General features: G+C 38.3%; 1 protein-coding gene across 12 annotated transcripts in view; it reads right to left on the reverse strand.

Annotated features, from left to right (window-relative positions):
* Positions 1–19,108, reverse strand: part of TAF7L (TATA-box binding protein associated factor 7 like) — a 32,221-nt gene extending 13,113 nt beyond the window's left edge. For 2 of the 12 annotated variants that reach the window (XM_043896390.1, XM_043896383.1), the window contains exons 1-4: positions 18,773–19,108; positions 5,288–5,605; positions 1,528–1,598; positions 574–652 (exon numbers count right to left, since the gene is read on the reverse strand). In XM_043896390.1, the coding sequence (XP_043752325.1) occupies positions 574–652; positions 1,528–1,598; positions 5,288–5,477 (340 nt within the window). In that variant the 5' untranslated portion in view covers positions 5,478–5,605; positions 18,773–19,108. Of the gene's footprint in view, positions 1–573; positions 653–1,527; positions 1,599–3,881; positions 3,903–4,605; positions 4,908–5,287; positions 5,631–9,748; positions 9,802–18,772 lie in introns of those variants that run through there. The other 10 variants (XM_043896385.1, XM_043896387.1, XM_043896384.1 and 7 more) reach the window with 10 other exon arrangements.
* Positions 19,109–22,211: the final 3,103 nt, after the last annotated feature.

Below are 22,211 nucleotides of genomic sequence, written 5' to 3' on the forward strand. Positions count from 1 at the left end.
TGGGTGTTTTCAAAGGGAAGGGTTGATTCTAGGATAGTACTAATAAGTCTCAAGTTATAATCTCTAGTTAAAGTCACAAAGGTAAAATTCTGTACAACAGCCAGAGAGAGAGAGAGAAACAATCAGTCATACACTACCTGAGTGCTGGGATTATGGGCCATTTAAAATTTTATTCTTCACATACCTCTCTGTATTTAAAAATCTAATAAATACTATAGAGATAAAGATATGTCACTTTTGTGAACAAAAAATAGTAAATTCACTTGTTATTCCCCTAGGCAGTCAGAAAAACTTGCATCCAGGAGACAATCACCAGTACGTAAATCCCACAGTTGACCTCCAAGTTCTTTCTTATACACACCATGATAATTACGTCAAGTTTTATGCAAGTTCTATTTTCTTTCCTCTTAAAAAAGAAGAGATGGGAGTGACTGAAGCGTCTCTGAGTTAATCAAGGCAGAGACCACATTGTATTCTTTGCCACATCTTGGGCATCTAATACTATGCTTGACACACAGCAATCCATTAATGACTTACTGTTCAATGTATGGTGAATGGATATTAACTACTTACAAAATAAGTCAATTTTTAGTTTATTCTTCATGGAGGAACTTCCAGAATGCACCATCTTTCTGACAGTGGAAGCATGCTCCTAAAAAGGAGGTAAATTGAGAAATCAGAAGGATCAACTGTCAACTTAGCAGCTAATAGAAAGGTATGTCAGAGACAGTCCTTCTTTAAATAAAACCTTAAACTTCTCACACGTTAGGAAGAGTGCCATGTGATACTGTGCACTGTGAAGTCAGGTTAGGAAGAGGTTGACTCTAATCTCACTATTGTCTCTTAGTAGCTACAGATAACACCTTCTCCTAGCTATACATTCCTGGTTTTCACTGTTACCCTTCAGTTGTAGTTGCTAAGGGAAGGCTTAGCTGCAGTTTACTGGGTATATTTGTTGTTGTTGTTCAGTCGCTCAGTCATGTCTGACTAATTATAGGGTATATTAATTAACCCTAAGTGGGGAAATACCTTTCTGAAGCCCATCCTTACTATACCTTTCTTAGACTAAATAATACTTGAACACAGGTATCAACTGGGGAAAGAAACCCTAACACAATGTTGAGGTGAGCTTCGACAGCCTCGCATGGTGATGAATCTGAGGAGACAGTGCTGAACACTCGACTTCCCCTTTTGAGGTGACAGAAAAGAACTCTATTTTAGAAGAATCCTGTCTTGGCTGTCCAGTGAGCAAAGCTCTTAGCATCGGTGATAAGTGACTAAGTCCATCATCATCCTACCCGTTTGCCAGGAAATCAACCAGGAAGATAAGTGGCATGTGCAGGATGAAAGAAATACTGCTTAAAAGAGTACATGCTGGGATAGAACTGCCAATAGAACACAACTCCTGGGAAACAAATGTTCTTGGTTTTATAGCCTATCTTAAATAAAGAGAAATATTTAAGAATCCAAGCAGAGCTAATACTTAGGCACTAACGATATTTGTTCTGAGATACAAGGGTTTCTTACCATAGGCAGACGCAGTATAAACTGGTTTTCAAGCTCGTGAGGAGGTTCATCCTGGCTTCTACTCATCTCTTCTTTTTTGAGTTCACAAACCAGAAATAAAACCAACAGAAAGTTACTAAAAACTCCTCTTGCTCCCTCTACCGACCACTTCTGGTAGTACTGGTTAAATTATACAATATCTTGCTAATAACCCTCACTGGAATGATGTGTATACAGCTTCGAAACACCTTATTTGATATATCTTGATTATTTCTAAAAGCCACCTTGCGAGCATGTGAACTAAGTTGCTTCAGTCGTGTCCAAAGATTTGCGACCCTATGGGCCAATAGTCTGCCAGGCTCTTCTGTCCATGAGATTCTCCAGGCCAGAATACTGGAGTGAGTTTCTATGCCCTCCTCCAGGGGATCTTCCCCACCCAGGGATCGAACCTGTGTGTCTTATGTCTCCTGCATTGGCAGGTGGGTTCTTTAACCACTAGCACCACCTGGGAAGCTACACACACACACACACACACACACACACACAAACACACACACACACACACACACTATGACATACGGGCTTCCCTCGTGGCTCAAGTGGTAAAGTATCCACCTGGCAATGCAGCAACCACAGGAGATGTGGGTTCAATTCCTGGGTCAGGAAGATCCCCTGGAGGAAGAAATGGCAAGCCACTCCAGAATTCTTGCCTAGAAAATCCCATGGACAGAGAAGCCATGGACAGAGGAGCCTGGCATGGGGTCACAAACAGTCAGACACGACTGAGCACACACTTATGCACGCACACACGTGCACACACCCATGGGCTTCCCTGGTGGTTCAGCTGGTAAAGAATCTGTCTGCAATGCAGGAGACCTGGGTTCGATCCCTGGGTTGGGAAGATCCCCTGGAGAAGGGAATGGCTACTCACTCCAGTATTCTGGCCTGGAGAATTCCAATAGTCCATGGGGTCACAAAGAGTCGGACACAACTGAGCAACTTTCACTTCACTTCATACACACACATAAAATACACCTTCTGTAAAGTGAATAATCTCCAAGTTAATCTTCATTTTTTTCATCTTATTTTAACTTCTATTTGAGACACATCTGTAATGGCTTGCATTTTGGGTTTCAGGGTTCACACTACTTCTGAGGAATATTTTCTCAAAAATGGAAATAAAGCCATGTACATATATGAAATCTGACAAAGTTTTCTTATGTTCTAAGGACACTATGCTATACACCAAGTTATAAAATCTTATACTTTTAAGTTAGACAAAAAGCTCTGGATAATGTACAGTTCCTAATACTCTGTAAACCATTAATTGAGTTCTGAGTTTTTGATTCAAATCTCACTTAAAAGCAATGGAAACTTTTTTTAAAAAGCACACACAAGTGAACATAACAAAAAAGAAGCAGACTCACAGATACACAGAACAAATTAGTGGTTACCAGTGGAGAAATTTAGAGGGGAAATTTAGAGGTAGCAGATTAAGAGGTACAAACTGTTAGGTATAAAATAAACTACAAGAATATACTGTACAACATAGGGAATGTATACAATATTTTATAATAATAAACAGAACATAGCCTTTAAAACTGTCAATCACTATATTGTACACTTGTAACATATAGTACTGCATATCAACTATACTTCAATAAAAAGAAATTAGAAAGGGGGGGCAAAGAATATTTAACATTATCAGTTAACATAGAGAAAAAGAAAAAAAAAAACCATATACAAGTGAGTCTGAGACCCTTTTATAGGTAAATCATTCGCCAGTCAGTCCTTTAGGTTGACTTCAGAAACTACCAGAAGAGCACAGGAGCACAAGAGAAATCAAGAACTGAAATGAGACATCCAGGATGAGACAGCAAGGGAGGGAGACAGAAAGAAAAAGGGGGAAAGGGACTGATGATTTGTGATAGTCATTTCTTTCTTTTTCCTGCTTCATACAGTTATACAAACAGATGCACACATAAATACAAAAACTAAATGTAAATGTAAGGGGGAAAGTTAATTAAACAAAAAATCTTGGAACTGGATACACTGCCTAATATAAAAGCAACAAACATTTATGATAGGGAGCAGAAGTACAGATTAACAGAAGTAGCAGAAGTACAGAAGAACTAGCTGCTAAGCAAGATTTTATCAGATCAGTAGTAACTTTTAGATTTCCCAGCAGAGCTAAGACTAGGGCATTTTGTTCGTTTCAGTGCCTTTCTGGCAACTCCTCTCTTATGAAAGAAAGAATGTAAGAACTTGGAATCATTTCAAAGAAGGCAAACACCCTTAATTGAAATGAGTTTTAATGATTTTTTTTTTTTAAGATCTGCTACCTGCAAATTTGGCTTAGACAGTAAAGAATCCACCTGCAATGCAGAAGACCCAGGTTCGATCCCTGGGTCGGGAAGATCTCCTGGAGAAGGGGATGGCTTCCTCACTCCAGTAGTCTTGCCTGAAGAATTCCATGGACAGAGGAATCTGGCGGGCTACAGCCCATCTGGTCGCAAAGAGTGGGACATGACTGAGTGACTAACACACTTTCACTTTATACAATGAACTGGTTGTATCATCTTCAAGAAAAGGCATCCACTTTTTTGCAGCAAGCACTCTTTGATACCGAATTAAATTAACAGGACTGCTCTCCACCATTCTCTCTCTCTCACGCACGCGTGTGCGCGTGCACACACACACACACACACACACACACACACACACACACACACACACACACAAACAGCTCCATCTCATTTCACCAGAATTACAATTGGAATTAGAATTATAGCTAGATGGAGAGTGCCTGATCGCGCGCTCCCAGCAGCACAACTCAGCACAAGCCTAAGCTGGTACTTTCTCAAGTTCATTGCCGTTGGCTGCAGTCTGGAGGCAATGATCATTCCATCCTTATCCAAGGGAGGGCACTAAGCTCCCAAGGGCAGAGCGCAGCTCCGAGTCTTTGATCCCATTTCCCTAGAAAATCTCTCTCGGGTCCAAGGGGCCCTAAGCCTTAGCGTCACCCCAGGCCACCTTGGAAGGGTAGCACAGCGCGAAGTCCTTTGGTGCCCATCATGGCCCTTCGACCACCGGACTCACCCGCTCCTCCGCTGATTGGCGCCGGGACCGCCTCTCTGCCCAGACGGTTTCCAGAGGGCTAGCTGGCTCCCAGGTTGCGTTCCGCGTTGGCGGGATGCAGGCGACCGGCTGACTTTGTAGCCACAGGTAGGAGCCTCGCACGCCACCCCTCCCCACCTCACCACGCCTCCTCCACCGCCAGCCCAGCGGACTGGAGGGTGGCCTCGAGGCGGCGGCCAGCTCGCCGCGTGCCTGGGAGGGGCGGCACGAAGGGTTCTGATCGGCGCGGGGACACTGCCGCTCCAGGGCCTCACGGAACAAGGCTGCAGAACAAACACCCTTGACCCAGGAACGACCCTTGGAAAGGCCGCGGGAGTTTTGTCAGTACACAGTGATATCTGTACAAGGGCTGGCACATCGGTTGCACTGCAAAATCCATTGGGTTGGACGGATTTGTTCCTCAGAGAGGTGACCTCGCCTGGTGACAAATACACCGACGCGCAAACCCATTAAATAACTAGAATCCGAGTCCCAACTACTCTAACGGAATTAGCTTATCCCTTCTCAACGAGGTCACTATTTTACGTCTTTTGCACAAGAGATAGAAGGTAGTCCGTTTATTTTTATTAAACGGTCATTACAGTTCAAACAACTTCTAATAGTTCGTTTCTCTCAAAGATACTTAGAGGAAAAAACATCTTACCTTTCTCTTGGGGTAAGTTTTCCATAGAGGCTTGGGCAGCAGACTGGGTGCCAATGGCGGCAACGGCGTCATCACCGTGAGCGTCAGCAGCAGGAGTTTGGATACCTTGGTCACTAGCAGTTTGGGCTCCATGATCGCCAGAAGTTCCAGCTCCGTGGTCAGTAGGAATTTGGGAATCTTGGAGGCTCATTATTCCTGATGTTGGATTAAATTCTGAGAAACTGGGGGACGTGCCTCAGGGAGCTCTCTGGTCTATATCGTTGAGATTGTAAAATGGCTTCCTGTTGCGTCATGAGACCTAAAAGACGCCAGGGGTTCCTAAAATGATGTCAGAGATATCCCCCTTAAAGACACAGGGGTAATATTAGAAATATTATGGGGTGCCCGTTAGAAGATGATGTCTCTGTTGCCTTCACTCATCTAAACTTCATGGTAAGAAATAAATATATTTAGAAAACTATTTGTTGTATCCTCATTTCTTCTGGATATGCAATTTTTTTGCTTCAGTGAAGCTAAATTGCCAAAACTTCAGATCTAGACAGAACCGTTTTTGTCCCTTCGAGAATTCAGCCACTGAAGTTTAGCATTATTTGGTGGGGGTACATTGAGGATTGCAATACAAAATGGACTGATGAAACTAGTTTTTTATTTACTGTAGAAAATTATTGGTGGCATTTATTATATCAAAAAGAATTATTTAATAATAATTCAAAGGAAAATTATTTTCCATAACTGAGGTAGTTAAGTAATTGTGTGTTTAGAATCCTATGGACAGTGTGAATTATGTAATTAACTTTCTATGGCTGCTAGGAAGCTCAGACCCAATTTCCATCCACCTCTTAACAACTGTGAACCTTACTGGCATATGTTGATAGGTCCCTTGTCTTAAATAAATAATCACATTCTTTCCTAATCCCTAATTATTTTTATCTGGTGTGGTGTCACTCCTTTTAATGGCTGAGTAGTATTCCATTGTACCACATCTTCTTTATCCATTCCTCTGTGGGTGGACATTTAGGTTGCTTCCAAGTCTTGGCTATTGTAAACAGTGTTGCAATGAACACTGCAGTGCATGTATCCTTTTGGATCATGTTTTTCTCCAGATATATGCCCAGGAGTGGGATTGCAAGGTCATATGGTAGCTCTATTTTTAGTTTTTTGTGGTACCTCCATACTGTTCTCCATAGTGGCTATACCAATTTACATTCCCACCAACAGTGTAGGAGGATTCCCTTCTCTCCACACCCTCTCCAGCATTTATTGTTTGTGGATTTCTTGACAATAGCCATTCTGACTAGTGTGAGGTGATATCTCATTGCACCTTTGATTTGCATTTTTCTAATAACTAGCCCTGTTGAACAGGTGCCTGTTGGCCATCTGTATGTTGTCTTTGGAGAAATGTCTATTCAGGTCTTCTGCCCATTTTTTTTAGTGGGTCATTTGTTTTGATGCTGTTGAGCATCATAAGCTGTTTGTAAGTTTTGGAGACTAATCCCTTATTGGTTACATCATTTGCAAATATTTTCTCCCAATCTGTGGGTTTTCTTTTCGTTTTCTTTATTGTTTCCTTTGCTGTGCAAAAGCTTTTGAATTTAAGTAGATCTCCTTTGTTTATTTTTGCTTTTATTTCCATTATTCTGGAAGATGGATTGAGAAAGGTGTTGCTGTGATTTATGTAAGAGAGTATTCTGCCTATGTTTTCTTCTAGAAGTCTTATAGTGTCCAGTCTCACATTTAGGTCTTTACTTCATTTTGAGCTTATTTTTGTGTATGGAGTTAAAGAATGATCTAATTTCATTTTTTTTTTACATGTGGCTGTCCAGTTTACCCAGCACCATTTGTTGAAGAGATTGTCTTTCCAACATTGTGTAGTCTTGCCTCGTTTGTCATAGATTAATTGACCATAGGTGCATGAGCTTATTTCTGGGTTTTCTATCCTGTACCATTGATCTATATTTCTATTTTTGCACCAGTACCATACTGTTTTAATGACTGTAGCTTTGCAGTATAGTCTGAAGTCAGGGAGGCTGATTCCTCCAGCTCTGTGTTTCTTTTCCAAGATTGCTTTGGCTATTTGGAGTTTTTGTGTCTCAAGACAAGTTTTTGAGATTTTTTTTTTTGTTCTAGTTCTGTGAAAAATGCCATTTGAGATGGATTGCATTGAATCTGTAGATTGCCTTGGGTAGTATAGTCATTTTGACAATATTGATCTTCCAATCCACAAACATGGTGTATCTTTCCATATGTTTTTGCCTTTTTCAATTTCTTTCATCAGCATCTTACAGTTTTGGAGTATAGGTCTTTTGTCTCCTTAGGTAGGTTTATTCCTAGGTATTTTATTCTTTTTGATGTGATGGTAAATGGAATTGCTTCCTGACTTTCTTTCTGATCTTTCATTGTTATGTATAGAAATGCAACAGATTTCTGTGTAGTAATTTTGTAACCTGAAACTTTACCAAATTCACTGATGAGTTCTAGTAGTTTTCTCATAGCCTTTTTAGGATTTTCTACGTATAGTATCATATCATCAGCAAACAGTGATAGTTTAACTACTTCTTTTTCAATTTGGATTCCCTTTACTTCTCTTTCTTCTCTAATTGCTGTAGCTAAGGACTTCCAAAACTATGTTGAATAAAAGTGGTGAGAGTGGACATCCTTGTCTTGTTCCTGATCTCAGGGGGAATGCTTTCAGCTTTTCACCATTGAGTGTAATGCTAGTTGTAGGTTTGTCATATATGGCCTTTATTATGTTGAGATATGTACACTCTGTAGAGTTGGTTGGTTTTTATCTTTTGCTGTTGGTGAGTTGTAGGCATTCTTTATATATTCTATAAATTAATCACTTATCATATATATGCTTTGAAATTATTCTCCATTCTGTGGATTGCTATTTCGTAATCACAATAGAACCCTTCGACACACAATTTTAAAAAATTTTTATGGCATCTAATTTATTTTTTCTTTTGTTCCCCGTACCTTTGGTGTTATATCCAAGAAATTGTTGCTGAAACCAATATCATGAAGATTTCCCCTATGTTTTCTTCTACAAGTTTTATAGTTTTGTGTCTTATATTTAGGTCTTTGATTCATTTTGAACTAACTTTTCTATGTGGTGTAAAGTAAGGGTCCAACTTCATCCTTTTGTATGTGGACATCTTATCCAGTTTTCACAAAACCATTTGTTGAAGAGATTGTCCTTTCCCCTATTGAATGGTCTTGGCACTCATGTGGAAAATCAACTGAGCATATCAATTAATATACAACAAAGGAGGCAAGAATATACACTGGAGAAAAGATAGTCTCTTCAATAAGTGCTACTGGGGAAACTGGACAGCTGCATGTAAATTAATGAAATTAGAACATTCTTTAATACCATACACAAAAATAACTCAAAATGGATTAAAACCTAATTGTAACACTGGATACTATAAAACTCTTAGAGGAAAACATAGGCAGAACACTCTTTGACATAAGTCACAGCTTTATTTGGATCCATCTCCCAGAAAATGAAAACAAAAATAAACAAATGAGACCTAATTAAACACATACACTTTTGCACAGCAAAGGAAACCATAAACAAAAAAGACAACCTACAAAATAGGAGAAAATATTTGCAAATAATGTGACTGACAAAGGATTAGTTTCCAAAATATGAAAACAACTTCCAAGCTCAATATAAAAAATGAGCAGAAGACCTAAATAGACATTTCTCCAAAAACCATCTCCCAGATGGTCAACAGGCACATAAAAACATGCTCAAAATCATTAATTATTAGAGAACTGAAAATCACAAATACAATGAGCATGGTACTCATACTGGCCAGAATGGCCATCATCAAAAAGTCTACAAATAATAAATGTTGTTATCATCTGCTAGTTCCATTTGTACTCCCCAAGGACAGAGTTATAATCAGCAGAATGCTTAAAAAACATTCTGAATGTGATTCGTTTTCCTTTAGGGAAACCTCAGTTTTCTGAATTTTTCAAATGAGAATTAAATCTATTAAATATTGTCCTGGTTTTTCACTAGCAATAAATGTCAGATTTTCTGTTATTGTCAAAAAACAAATAAACAAAAGGAAGCGAAAAACAAACAAACAAACAAAAAATGCTGGAGAGGGTGTGGAGAAATGAGAACTCTCCTGCACTGTTGGTGGGAATAAAAAGTGGTGTGGCCACTATGGAGAACAGCATGAACATTCTTTTAAAAGCTGAAAGTAGAGTTATCATATGGGGCTTCCCAGGTGGCTCAGAGGTAAAGAATCTGCCCGCAATGCAGGAGATGCGGGTTTGATCCCTGGGCTGGGAAGATCCCCTGAAGGAGGGCATGGCAACCCACTCCAGTATTCTTTCCTGGAGAATCCCATGGACAGAGGAGCCTGGCGGGCTACAGTCAATAGGGTCAGAAAGAACTGGACATGACTGAAGCAACTGAGCACACATGCATGCACAGAGAGTTACCACATGATCCAGCAATCCCAGTCCTGGGAGTATATTTGGAAAAGATGAAAATTCTAAATTTGAAAAGATACATGCACCCCAATGTTCATAGCAGCACTATTATTACAGCAATAAAGACATAAATAACAAGCAACATAAATGTCGATATATATGTAATGGAATATTACTTGGTCATGAAAACGAATGAAATAGTGCCATTTGCAGCAACATGGATGGACCTGGGGTTATCCTACTAGTGAAGTCAGAGAAAGACAAATATCATGGTATCACTTAGATGTGGACTCTAAAAAATGATAGAAATGTATTTACAAAACAGAAATAGATTACAGACATAGAAAACAAACTTATGGTTACCAAAAGAGAAAGGGAGGGGAAGAATAAATTAGGCACCTGGGATTAACAAATATACCCTACCATACATAAAATAAACAATAAGAACCTACTATATAGAACAGGGAACTATATTCAATATCTTATAATAACCTATAATGGAAAAGAATCTGAAAAAGAATATATATGTATATATTGTACACTGTTCTGAGTAGCATGGTGAAATTTCAGAATATATATGCTTATACATGTAGCATAATACCCTCCAGGTCCATCCATGTTGTCACAAATGGCAGGATTTCAACCTTTTTGTGACTGAGTAGTATTCCATTGTATATATATTCAACATCTTCCTTATCCATTCATACATTGATGGACACTTAGGTTGGCTACTGTAAATAATGTTGCAGTGAACACGGGGGTGCATGTACCTTTTCAAATTAGTGTTTCTGTCCCATTCAGAAAATACCCAGAAGTGGAATAGCTGGGTCACTTGGTAGTTCTGTTGTTTTTTTTTTTTTTTTTTTTTCTGTCTCTTTGTTGAGGTTCTTACAGTGTTTGTCCATTCTTTCCCTTAGTTTGGTGAGCATCTTCATGTCCATTACTTTGAACTCTTTATGAGGTAGACTGCTTATCTCCATTTCGTTTAGTGCTTTTTCTGAGGTTTTGTCATGTTCTTTTCTTTTTTTTTCCCCCCCTTTATTTTTATTAGTTGGAGGCTAAGTGCTCGGAGCTGGTGCACTGTCATGTTCTTTTTATTGGAACAATCTCTGTTTCCTCTTTTGCCCAACTCTGCATTTGTTTCTATGTATTGGTAAATTGGTTACCTCTCACAATCTTGAGGGAATGGCCTTACATAGATGTCTGTGGGGCCCTGAAGTGCAGTCCCACCTGGTCACCAGAGCCAGGCACTCAAGGGATATCCCCAGTGTGGGTTGCTTGCACCCTCCTATTGTGCCAGGGCTATGGTTACACATGAGCCCTTCAAGAGTGGGTTTCTGTTCTCTGTAGTTTTGCAGTTTTCCTGGATTATTACCCATTTGTTTTCCAAAGCCAGGGCTTGGAGGGTCTTTTCTCTCCTGTGCAGGATTAGAGTGCCTGGTGTGGAGCTCAGATCCCTTACTCCTCAGGAAAAATAAAGTATTTCTTCTATTTTGCTATTTGTTTTCTATATGTCTTATAGCTTTTTTGTCCCTCATTTCCCTTTGTGTTTGGTTGATTTTGTGTAATGACGCATTTAGGTTCCCTTCTCATTTCCTTTTGTGTACATTCTATAGATAGTTTCTTAGTGGTTACCATGGGGAAGACATTTAACATCCTAAAGTTATAATAATCTAATTTAAATTGATATCAATTTAACTTAAATGGCATGCAAAAACTCTACTTCTATATAGCCCTGTCCCCCATCTTTGTTATTAATGTCACAAATTAAACCTTTATACATTATGTGTTCATAACATAGATTTATAATTATTTTAGGTATTTTTTAATATTGTAGGGAAAAATAGGAGTTACAAATGAAAAATGCAATAATACTGACCTATACATTTACCTCTGTAGCTATCTTTGTGTTGTTCATTATTTCTTCATATGGCTTTGAGTTATGCTCTAGTGTTTTTTCATTTCAGCCTGAAGGATGAGTTTTAGCATTTCTTGTAGGACAGGTTTACTAGTAATAAACTCTCTCAGTTTTTGCTTATCTGGAAATATCTTAATTTCTACCTTTTTTTGAATGATAGTTTGACCACATATAGGATTCTTGCTTGACAGTGTTTTTCTTTCAGCACTGTGAATATGTGACCTCATTGTCTTCCAGCCTTCATGGCTTCTGAAGAGAAACAGGCTCTTAATCTTATTGAGGCTTTCATGCACATTATGAGTCACTTCTTTCTGTGATATTTCAAAATTCTCTCTTTGGCTTTGTATTTTGAACATTTGACTATAATGTGTATCAGTGTGGATCTCTTGAATTTACCATGCTTGGAAGTTGTTAGCTTCTTGGTGTATATATAGATTCATGTCTTTCATCAAATTTTGGAGGTTATCAGTCATTTATTATTTCTTTAAATGTTTTTTATTCCCTTTTCTCTTCCTTCCATCCAGGAATCCCGTTTTTCATATGTTAGTATGATTGATAGTGTCTCATCAGGTTCTTAGGCTCTATTAATTTTTCTTCATTCTTTTTCTACTTTTCAGAGTGGATAATATGGATTAATATATCTTCAATTTCATTGATTCTTCTTGCTCAAATCTTGCTAAAAACTCTCTTCCTTAGTGAAATTTTTTATTTCGGTTATTGTACTTTCAACTTCAGAATTTCTTTTTGATTCCTTTTTATATCTCTTTATTGATATTCTCTGCTTTATGTGACATTGTTCTACTATTTCCTTTAATTCTTTGTTCTTGGTTTCCTTAAGTTCTTTGGGCATATTTAACACAGTTGATTTAAAGTCTTAAACTCTTTGTCTAAGTCTCAGCTCCTTTAGGGACAGTTTCGATTAATTTCCTTTTCTTCCTGTGAATATGCCATTCTTTCTTCTTTCTTTGCCTGTCTTGTACTTTTTGTTGAAAATTGGATATTTTAAATGTTATAACATGGCAACTATTGAAATATGATTGTTCCCCTTCCTCAGGGTGTATGTTTGCTCCCTACTGTGGCTTGTGTTTGTTTAATAACATTTCTAAACTATTTTGTAAAATCTCTACATTAGTTCCCCCATATGCTCAGTTTCATTTTTCATGGCTTCAGTTACCCACTATCAACCATGATCTGAAAATATTAAATGGAAAATTCCAGAAATAAACAATTCATAGGTTTTAACTTGCACACTGTTCTGAGATCAGTTCAGTTCAGTTCAGTCACTCAGTCATGTCCGACTCTTTGCGACCCCATGAACTGCAGCATGCCAGGCCTCCCTGTCCATCACTAATTCCCGGAGTACACCCAAACCCATGTCCATTGAGTGAGTGATGCCATCCAACCATCTCATCCTCTGTCATCCCCTTCTCCTCATGCCCTCAATCTTTCCCAGCATCAGGGTCTTTTCAAATGAGTCAGCTCTCCACATCAGGTGGCCAAAGTATTGGAGTTTCAGCTTCAACATCAGTCCTTCCAGTGAACACCCAGGACTGATCTCCTTTAGGATGGACTGGTTGGATCTCCTTGCAGTCCAAGGGACTCTCAAGAATCTTCTCCAACACCACAGTTCAAAAGCATCAATTCTTCAGCACTCAGCTTTCTTTATAGTGCAACTCTCACATCCATACATGACCACTGGAAAACCATAGCCTTGACTAGACGGACCTTTGTTGGCAAAGTAATGTCTCTGCTTCTTAGTATGCTGTCTAGGTTGGTCATAACTTTACTTCCAAGGAGCAAGCCTCTTTTAATTTCAAGGCTGCAATCACCATCTGCAGTGATTTTGGAGCCCAGAAAAATAAAGTCAGCCACTGTTTCCACTGTTTCCCCATCTATTTGCCATGAAGTGATGGGACCAGATGCCATGATCTTAGTTTTCTGAATGTTGAGCTTTAAGCCAACTTTTCTCTCACTTTCATCAAGAAGCTCTTTGGTTCTTCACTTTCTGCCATAAGGGTAGTGTCATCTGCATATCTGAGGTTATTGATATTTCCCCTGGCAATCTTGATTTCAGCTTGTGCTTCCTCCACCCCAGCATTTCTCATGATGTACTCTGCATATAAGTTAAATAAGTAGGGTGACAATATACAGCCTTGATGTACTCCATTTCCTATTTGGAACCAGTCTGTTGTTCCATGTCCAGTTCTAACTGTTGCTTCCTGACCTGCATACAGATTTCTCAAGAGGCAGGCCAGGTGGTCTGGTATGCCCATCTCTTTAAGATTTTTCCACAGTTTGTTGTGATCCACACAGTCAAAAGCTTTGGCATAGTCAATAAAGCAGAAATAGATGTTTTTTCTGGAACTCTCTTGCTTTTTCGGTGATCCAGAGGATGTTGGCAATTTGATCTCTGGTTCCTTTGCCTTTTCTAAAACCAGCTTGAACATCTGGAAGTTCACGGTTCATGTATTGCTGAAGCCTGGCTTGGAGAATTTTAAGTATTACTTTAATAGCATGTGAGATGTGTGCAATTGCGTGGTGGTTTGAGTATTCTTTGGCATTGCCTTTCTTTGGGATTGGAATGAAAACCGACCTTTTCCAGTCCTGTGGCCACTGCTGAGTTTTCCAAATTTGCTGGCACATTGAGTGCATCACTTTCACAGCATCATTTTTCAGGATTTGAAATAGCTCAACTGGAATTCCATCACCTCCACTAGCTTTGCTCATAGTGATGCTACCTAAGGCCCACTTGACTTCACATTCCAGGATGTCTGGCTCTAGGTGAGTGATCACACCATCGTGATTATCTGGGTCATGAAGATCTTTTTTGTACAGTTTTTCTGTGTTTTCTTGCCACCTCTTCTCAATATCTTCTGCTTCTGTTAGGTCCATACCATTTCTGTCCTTTATTGAGCCCAGCTTTGCATAAAATGTTCCCTTGGTATCTGTAATTTTCTTGAAAAGATCTCTAGTCTTTCCCATTCTATTGTTTCCCTCTATTTCTTTGCATTGATCACTGAGGAAGGCTTTCTTATCTCTCCTTGCTACTCTTTGGAACTCTGCATTCAAATGGGTATATCTTTCCTTTTCTCCTTTGCTTTTCGCTTTCCTTCTTTTCACAGCTATTTGTAAGGCCTCCCCAGACAACCATTTTGCTTTTTTGCATTTCTTTTTCTTGGAGATGATCTTGATTCCTGTCTCCTGTACAATGTCATGAACCTCCATCCATAGTTCATCAGGCACTCTGTCTATCAAATATAGTTCCTTAAATCTATTTCTCACTTCCACTGTATAGTCATAAGGGATTTGATTTAGGTCATACCTGAATGGTCTAGTGGTTTTCTCCACTTTCTTCAATATAAGTCTGAATTTGGCAATAAGGAGTTCATGATCTGAGCCACAGTCAGCTCCCGGTCTTGTTTTTGCTGACTGTATAGAGTTTCTCCATCTTTGGCTGAAAAGAATATAATCAATCTGATTTCGGTGTCGACCATCTGGTGATGTCCATGTGTAGAGTCTTCTCTTGTGTTGTTGGAAGAGGGTGTTTGCTATAACCAGTGCCTTCTCTTGGAAGAACTCTATTAGCCTTTGCCCTGCTTCATTCTGTTCTCCAAGGCCAAATTTGCCTGTTACTCCAGATGTTTCTTGACTTTCTACTTTTGCATTCCAGTCCCCTATAATGAAAAGGACATCTTTTTTGGGTGTTAGTTCTAGAAGGTCTTATAGGTCTTCATAGATCTGTTCAACTTCAGCTTCTTCAGCATTACTGGTCGGGGCATAGACTCACTGTGATATTGAATGGTTTGCCTTGGAAATGAACAGAGATCATTCTGTCGTTTTTGAGATTGCATCCAAGTACTGCATTTCAGACTCTTTTGTTGACTCTGATGGCTACTCCATTTTTTCTAAGGGATTCCTGCCCACAGTAGTAGATATAATGGCCATCTGAGTTAAATTCACCCATTCCAGTCCATCTTAGTTCGCTGATTCCCCCAGAATGTCGATGTTCACTCTTGTCATCTCCTGTTTGACCACTTCCAATTTGCCTTGATTCATGGACCTAACATTTGGGTTCCTATGCAATATTGTTCTTTATAGCATCAAACCTTGCTTCTATCACCAGTCCCATCCACAACCGTGTATTGTTTTTGCTTTGGCTCCATCCCTTCATTCTTTCTGGAGTTATTTCTCCACTGATCTCCAGTAGCATATTGGGCACCTACCGACCTGGGGAGTTCATCTTTCAGCGTCCTATCTTTTTGCCTTTTGACACTGTTCATGGGGTTCTCAAGGCAAGAATACTGAAGTGATTTGCCATTCCCTTTTCCAGTGGACCACATTCTGTTCTGAGTAGCATGGTGAAATCTCATTTTCCCATCTCATCCCACTTGAGACATGAATCATCCCTTTGTCCAACATATCCTGCCTATAAGTCACTTAGTAACCCTCTTGGTTATCAGATTACCTGTCAGGGCATTACAGTTCTTGTGTTCAAACAACCCTTATTTTACTTAATAATGGCCCCAATGCATAAGAGTTGTGATGCTAGCAATTCAGATATGCCAAAAAGAAGTTTTAAAGTGTTTCCTTTAAATAAAAAAGTGAAAGTTCTTGACTTAATAAGGAGAGAAAAAAATGTCTGCTGAGGTTGGTAAGATCAACAGAACAAATCTTCTATCTGTGAAATTATGAAGAAGGAAAAAGAAATTCATGATAGCTTTGCTGCTGCACCTCAAACTGTGAAAAGTTATGGCCACAGTGCATAAGGGCTTGGTTAAGATGGAAAAGGCATTAAGTTTGTACAATATGATATTTTGAGAGAGAGAGACCACATTCACATAACTCTTATTATAGCATACTGTTATAATTGCTTGATTTTATTATTATTGTTAATCTTTCACTGTGCCTAATTTATAAATTAAACTTTATCATAAGTATGTGTGTATAAGAAAAAACATAGTATATATAGGATTTGGTCACTAGGGGTCTTGGAACATATCCTTCATAGATAAGGGGGGAAATACTGTAGTGTATAATGTGGACAGTCAGGTTTGTATTCCATTAACTGAGTGGTCAACTAGTATTCTGACAGAATTTGCTTAATTGCTTGGAATCAAGAAAAGAAATACAGAAAGGAAAAAAGAGGAAATAAAAGTACTCTCCCAGCGTTTGTAGATTGACTATGTGTTTGAGGACTGTTTAAATGCTTAGCCACTACATTTAGAATTCTGCCTTAACCATCTTGTTTGTGCAAATCCTGAAGATCAGGCAGAGGTGAAAGCTTAGATCTGCTCATGGCCTTTTTTGAACATGAGTCCAGCTGTTGGTATGCATGTAGCTTTCTCAGTTCGCTGGTACACATGACCACTGTTGGACATTTCCTTTCTGAACTTCTTTTTTCCAGGCTTTTCAAGCTATTTCCTATCCCTACTGTCATCCCTTTCCCTGGGCTACTCCAGACAATACTTTTGCTTTTAAATGCTTTTGGCAAAAGCCACCAAGGAAGCCATGGGAATGCTCTAATTCAGGTGAAATAAAGTCAGGTCCTTATACCAGACAGTCACTAGTCAGGTTGAAACAAACAATCACAATGTTTGGGAAAGAAAGAAATTGAAGTCGCTCAGTCGTGTCCCACTCTATGCACCCTCATGGACTGTAGCCCACCAGGATCCTCCATCCATGGACTTTTTCAGGCAAGAGTACTGGGGTGGGTTGCCATTTCCTTCTCCAGGGGATCTTCCTGACCCAAGGATCAAACCTGGGTCTCCCACACTGCAGGCAGATGCTTTACCATCTGAGCCACCAGGGAAGCCCATAATGTTTGGGAACAAGGTCTGTATTGCTCATTCTGGCAATATCAACCTGTGCCAAGAGTGCAAGAAGTCATTCTTCATTGCTGCCACTGACCAGGGGAGTGAAGAGTTGGTAGGCAGGTGATTGAAAGCACTCTTACTGCAATGTAGCTACTTTTTTCTTCATTAAACTTTCCACTGCTTGTTGTATTTTTTAATTAGACTCTAGAATTCTGCAAAACTTGACAGATTTTGATGTCTTATTTGTTTTTGTGTAGATAGAACCCTGGAGTTCCCTATTCTGCCATTTTTGGTGATGTCACTCAACAACTACAGTTGTTATAAACTTTTGTTTCCAGAGTTCTTATAAAGTTGATTTTGACAGTGTTTGACAGCTTGCTTTTTTGTCAAGGGAAGTTTGGTGTTTCCTAATCTGCCATTTTTCACAGATGTAACTCAAACTCAAACATTTATTTTTCAATCAGGACAAATTGTCCATCTCAGTATTTTATCTCAACAGAGAATCACTGCTAGAAGGACACAGTGTCTGGCCACTCTGACTTCTACATGGGCCTAGTCTTGGTTCTCAGCTCCAGTATTTTCATTGGAGGAAACTTTATCTTACAGAAGATAGGCCTTAAAGTGACCAGCAGCAGTTCTGTTAGAGCAATCTCAACGTTTTTTAAATGAGAGTTTTTCTTCTCTTTTTCTTTCTTTTCTTTCCATTAGCACATTTTCTTCCTTGCACTTTTCTGTATTTTCTGGTTTATTTTTGCAATTAATATGCATGTTAATAATAATTGGAAAAAACAATTGAGCTTTTTAAAAATCAGGTAAATATCTTGTTTCACAAATGGAATAAAAGAAATTTAACTAATGTTAGTAAGAAAAAAAATCAAGTTCCTTACTGAAGCTTATAAACAAGTTACATTTGTAAATTCTCTTTTCACCTGAAGAAAAATATAAATAGTTGCAATATAAGCTTATTATATTACACTGTTTTAGAATTAATAAACTAATAATACTTCTGCCTTTATTTAGGTCATGGTGGCTACACACTTGAAGGAATGTGGGTTGGACTAATATTCAGTAAGCATTCTTCAATGTACAACCTATTGGAATTATATTTAACTCAATGCTCAGATTAAAAAGTTTGTTTTTTTTTTTTTCATGGATCACAGTCAGGTTTAGAATAAGCCAACAAGCATTCAGGGTTTCTCTTTTTCCCATACATTTTCAGTAAAACTTCATTTCCTCCCATAATTACATGCACACTCACATACACAGACATAGTTACATAAGCATAGATATACATTTACTTACTTTTACATAATAAAAAATCATCTCAAGAGTATATTTCTGTCTCTGCCCTACATTCAGATCCATTTCTGTGTGGCTAAGCAAAAGCAAATTTAACTTCAGCTCCTGTTGCCTTGGCCTAGAGTTACAGTTGAATCTCACTTCTCAAGGCCTGCACTATAAGGAAGAAACTTTTTTAAAAGGAAGGAACAAAGGAAAGGGGAGGGAAGAAGTAGAAGAGAGATTGTCCCAGTCTTTGAATATTTATTCTGAGGATGAAGCAACTTTGCTAGGAAAATTATCCAAATAAGAGAGGCATCCTGGGAATAAATTTGTTGTTGTTTAGTTGCTCAGTCATTTCTGACTCTTTTGCAACCCCATGAACTGTAGCCTACCAGGTTTCTCTGACCATGGGATTCTCCAGGAAAGAGTATTGGAGTGGGCTGCTATGCCCTCCTCCAGGGAATTTTCCTGACCCAGGGATAAAACTCCTATCTCCTGCATTGGCAGGCGGATTCTTTACCACTGCACCACCTGGGAAGCCTATATAATATATACACCTAACATAATATATAACTATATAGCATACAAATTAGAAAAATGAACATCTCTGAAGAAACATGGGCAAAGCATTTAAGTAGGTGGTCAATATGTAAAAAAAATATTCAACTTTATTCTTGTTAACTACCTATGGATATGTAAATAGTTTCAACCTTTCTGGAAAAGTTTGCCAACTTTGTTAAGAGCCTTAAAATGTTCAAACTTTTTGACTTAGTCTAAGTCCACTTCAGAATAACTAACTACCCTAAACAGTTTACCTGAAGTGCACACAATATTTTATGGGCAAAGATGTTCTTCATTGGGTTATTTGTAATAGGAAATAAGTGGAAAAGATCTAAATGTGCAACATTTGGGGGATATTGTGATGAGCTTTATGATCCCTACATACTATGAAGCCATTCAAACATTCAAACATATTGAAGAAGAGTGTAGCATGACAATCAAGATAATAGTTTTTGGAGACATTTGAATTCAAGTTTAAGCACCATCACTGGCTGTGTGACTTTAGGCAAATCACTTAACAGTCTTTCTAAGCCCTACTTTTCTCATCTGTAAAACAGGGGCAATAACAGTTCTAACCCACAGGAACTTTGTGAGTACTGAATGAGATTATTCATGTGTCTAGCACAGTGCCTGGCAGATAGCTTAGTTAAACAGTAACTCACAATAACTCTTAGGATGTAGGTTCTCATAGATGAGAAAATGGGAGCAGAGAGAGAATGGGTCACTTATCCAAAGTCACACAGCTAGTATGTAGTGACCTGGGATTCAAAGCTTGACTTCAAAAACCCATGTTCATAACCACAACAGTAAAATGTTAGTTTTTATTTATGCCTTTATTGCTACTGCTGCTTAATGACATGGGAAAATGCTTATGGAAAGATGCTGAGTAAAACACTAGAATACAAAATTATATGTGTAGTATATTTTTCTTCAAAATTACTGTTTTTATACATAAACATGCATGGATAAAAGACTGGAAGAAAAATACCCCAATATAGTAAAATGATTGTCTTTTGAGTGAAATGTTCAGAACAATCCTGGCACATAGAAAATGTTGAGTATTATCATTAGGATCATTTGTTTTGATGTATATACGTATATAAAAAAATGGTCTAAATGTGAATTTAGTTTGTATTTTTCCTGCTCAGGACTCACACTTCCTGAATCAGAATTCACATCTTTAATTCATCAGTTCTAGAACACTCTTACCCATTACTTCTTTGAATATTACTTTTTTTTTCCATTTGTCCTCTTTGTCTCTTTATGTTGTTCATATTTTTAATTCTTTATATCTCTGTTATATTTTGTATATCTGTGTTCCAGCTTACCACTTTTTCTCTTTAGTTGTGCCCAATCTATGGTTTAATCTATTCACTGAGTTTTTAATATTAAAACTTTTTTTGAACTTCTAGAATTCTCTTTCAAAATTATTTGATTTTAAAAATTTTTTGTTCTTTTCTCATTTTTCCCCTTTTCCTCCTCTTATTTTTTTAAAAAATATTAAGTATGTTTTGGCCACACTCTGAGGCATGTGGGATCTTAGTCCCCAGACCTGGGATCCAACCATTCCCCCCTGCGGTGCAGAGTCTTAACCACTGGACCACCAGGGAAGTCCCTTGCTCCTCTTATTTAGTCATCAGAATTTACCCAATCTACCTTGGAATTACATTTCTAACTTAATCTATCAGGTCCCTACTTTCAGTCTTACCCTTTTTTGGACTTTCTCATGGGTGTGATTGTAATCTTCCTACAAGGAGATTGAAATACCTCAGGAATACTTTAGAGGTTCACCATCACCTTCAAAATAAAACCTAAACTCCTTAGCATGGAGTTTATAAACTAAATAGTCCACATCTACCTTGAGATTCTTATTTCCAGAGATTCTCCAATATCTACCTTGCATTTAAGTTCCACCAGCATATTAGCACTCTCCCCAAATTCTACATATTCTTATAAGGCCTAAGAAAATATTTAATGAAATATTATTGGTTTTAATGATTATTATTGATGAGTTTGCTTCCATTAAAGTCAGGAAAGTAAAATTTAATTCGGCTTTTAGTGTAGATAAGCAATTTAAACAATGTTGTGAGTTTTAATGTATCTACTTTTCAATTTTTCCAACTGCTTTAATTTTAAATTAATCATTCAAGAACACCCAAAAACATGTACATGGGGTCCACATTTTCCCATTTTCCTCAACAGTCCAGTATGGCTTGGTATGGCATTGTCTTTATTTAAATTTTTTACATTTTTGTTCATTATGGATTTTTGCACTAATTTTTATTTTTAAGCTATTACATTAAAATATTTATCCTAATCACTGAGTTTTTTGGCATCCCTTTAAATTTTGCACACAAGGCGAATGTCTTACTCACCCCACCCTTATCCCATCCCTATTTGATGTCTTTAGATATATAAATAATCCATTTGTAACTAATGGGCATCTGAAATTATTGTAGCTGATATATGATTTTTATTCCTAGAAGTTGTTCTATCACCTCTCTGCTTCTTAGTATACATTTCAGAGTTCTGAAGTGGGGAGAAATTTTATTTTTAAAACAATATATAGTCACATGATTCAAAATTCAAAAGACACAGAGAAAAGATACATAGTAAAAAGTCTCCCTCTCACTCCTACCCTCTAACCCCAGTTCCTCTCCCTGAAAACAATGTTAACAATATCCTTCTTCCCTGGTGCCTGAGATAGTAAAGAATCTGCCTGCAATGCAGGAGACCTGGGTTCCATCCCTGGGTCAGGAAGATCCTCTGAAGAAGGGAATGACTACCCACTCCATTATTCCTGCCTGGGAAATCCCATAGACAGAGGAACCTGATGGGCTACAAAGGGGTTGCAAAGCGTTGGACATGACTGAGTGACTAACACTTTCACTTTCAAGAG

This window comes from Cervus elaphus, chromosome X (genome assembly GCF_910594005.1).
Source record: "Cervus elaphus chromosome X, mCerEla1.1, whole genome shotgun sequence".
Classification (NCBI taxonomy): Eukaryota; Metazoa; Chordata; class Mammalia; order Artiodactyla; family Cervidae; genus Cervus; species Cervus elaphus.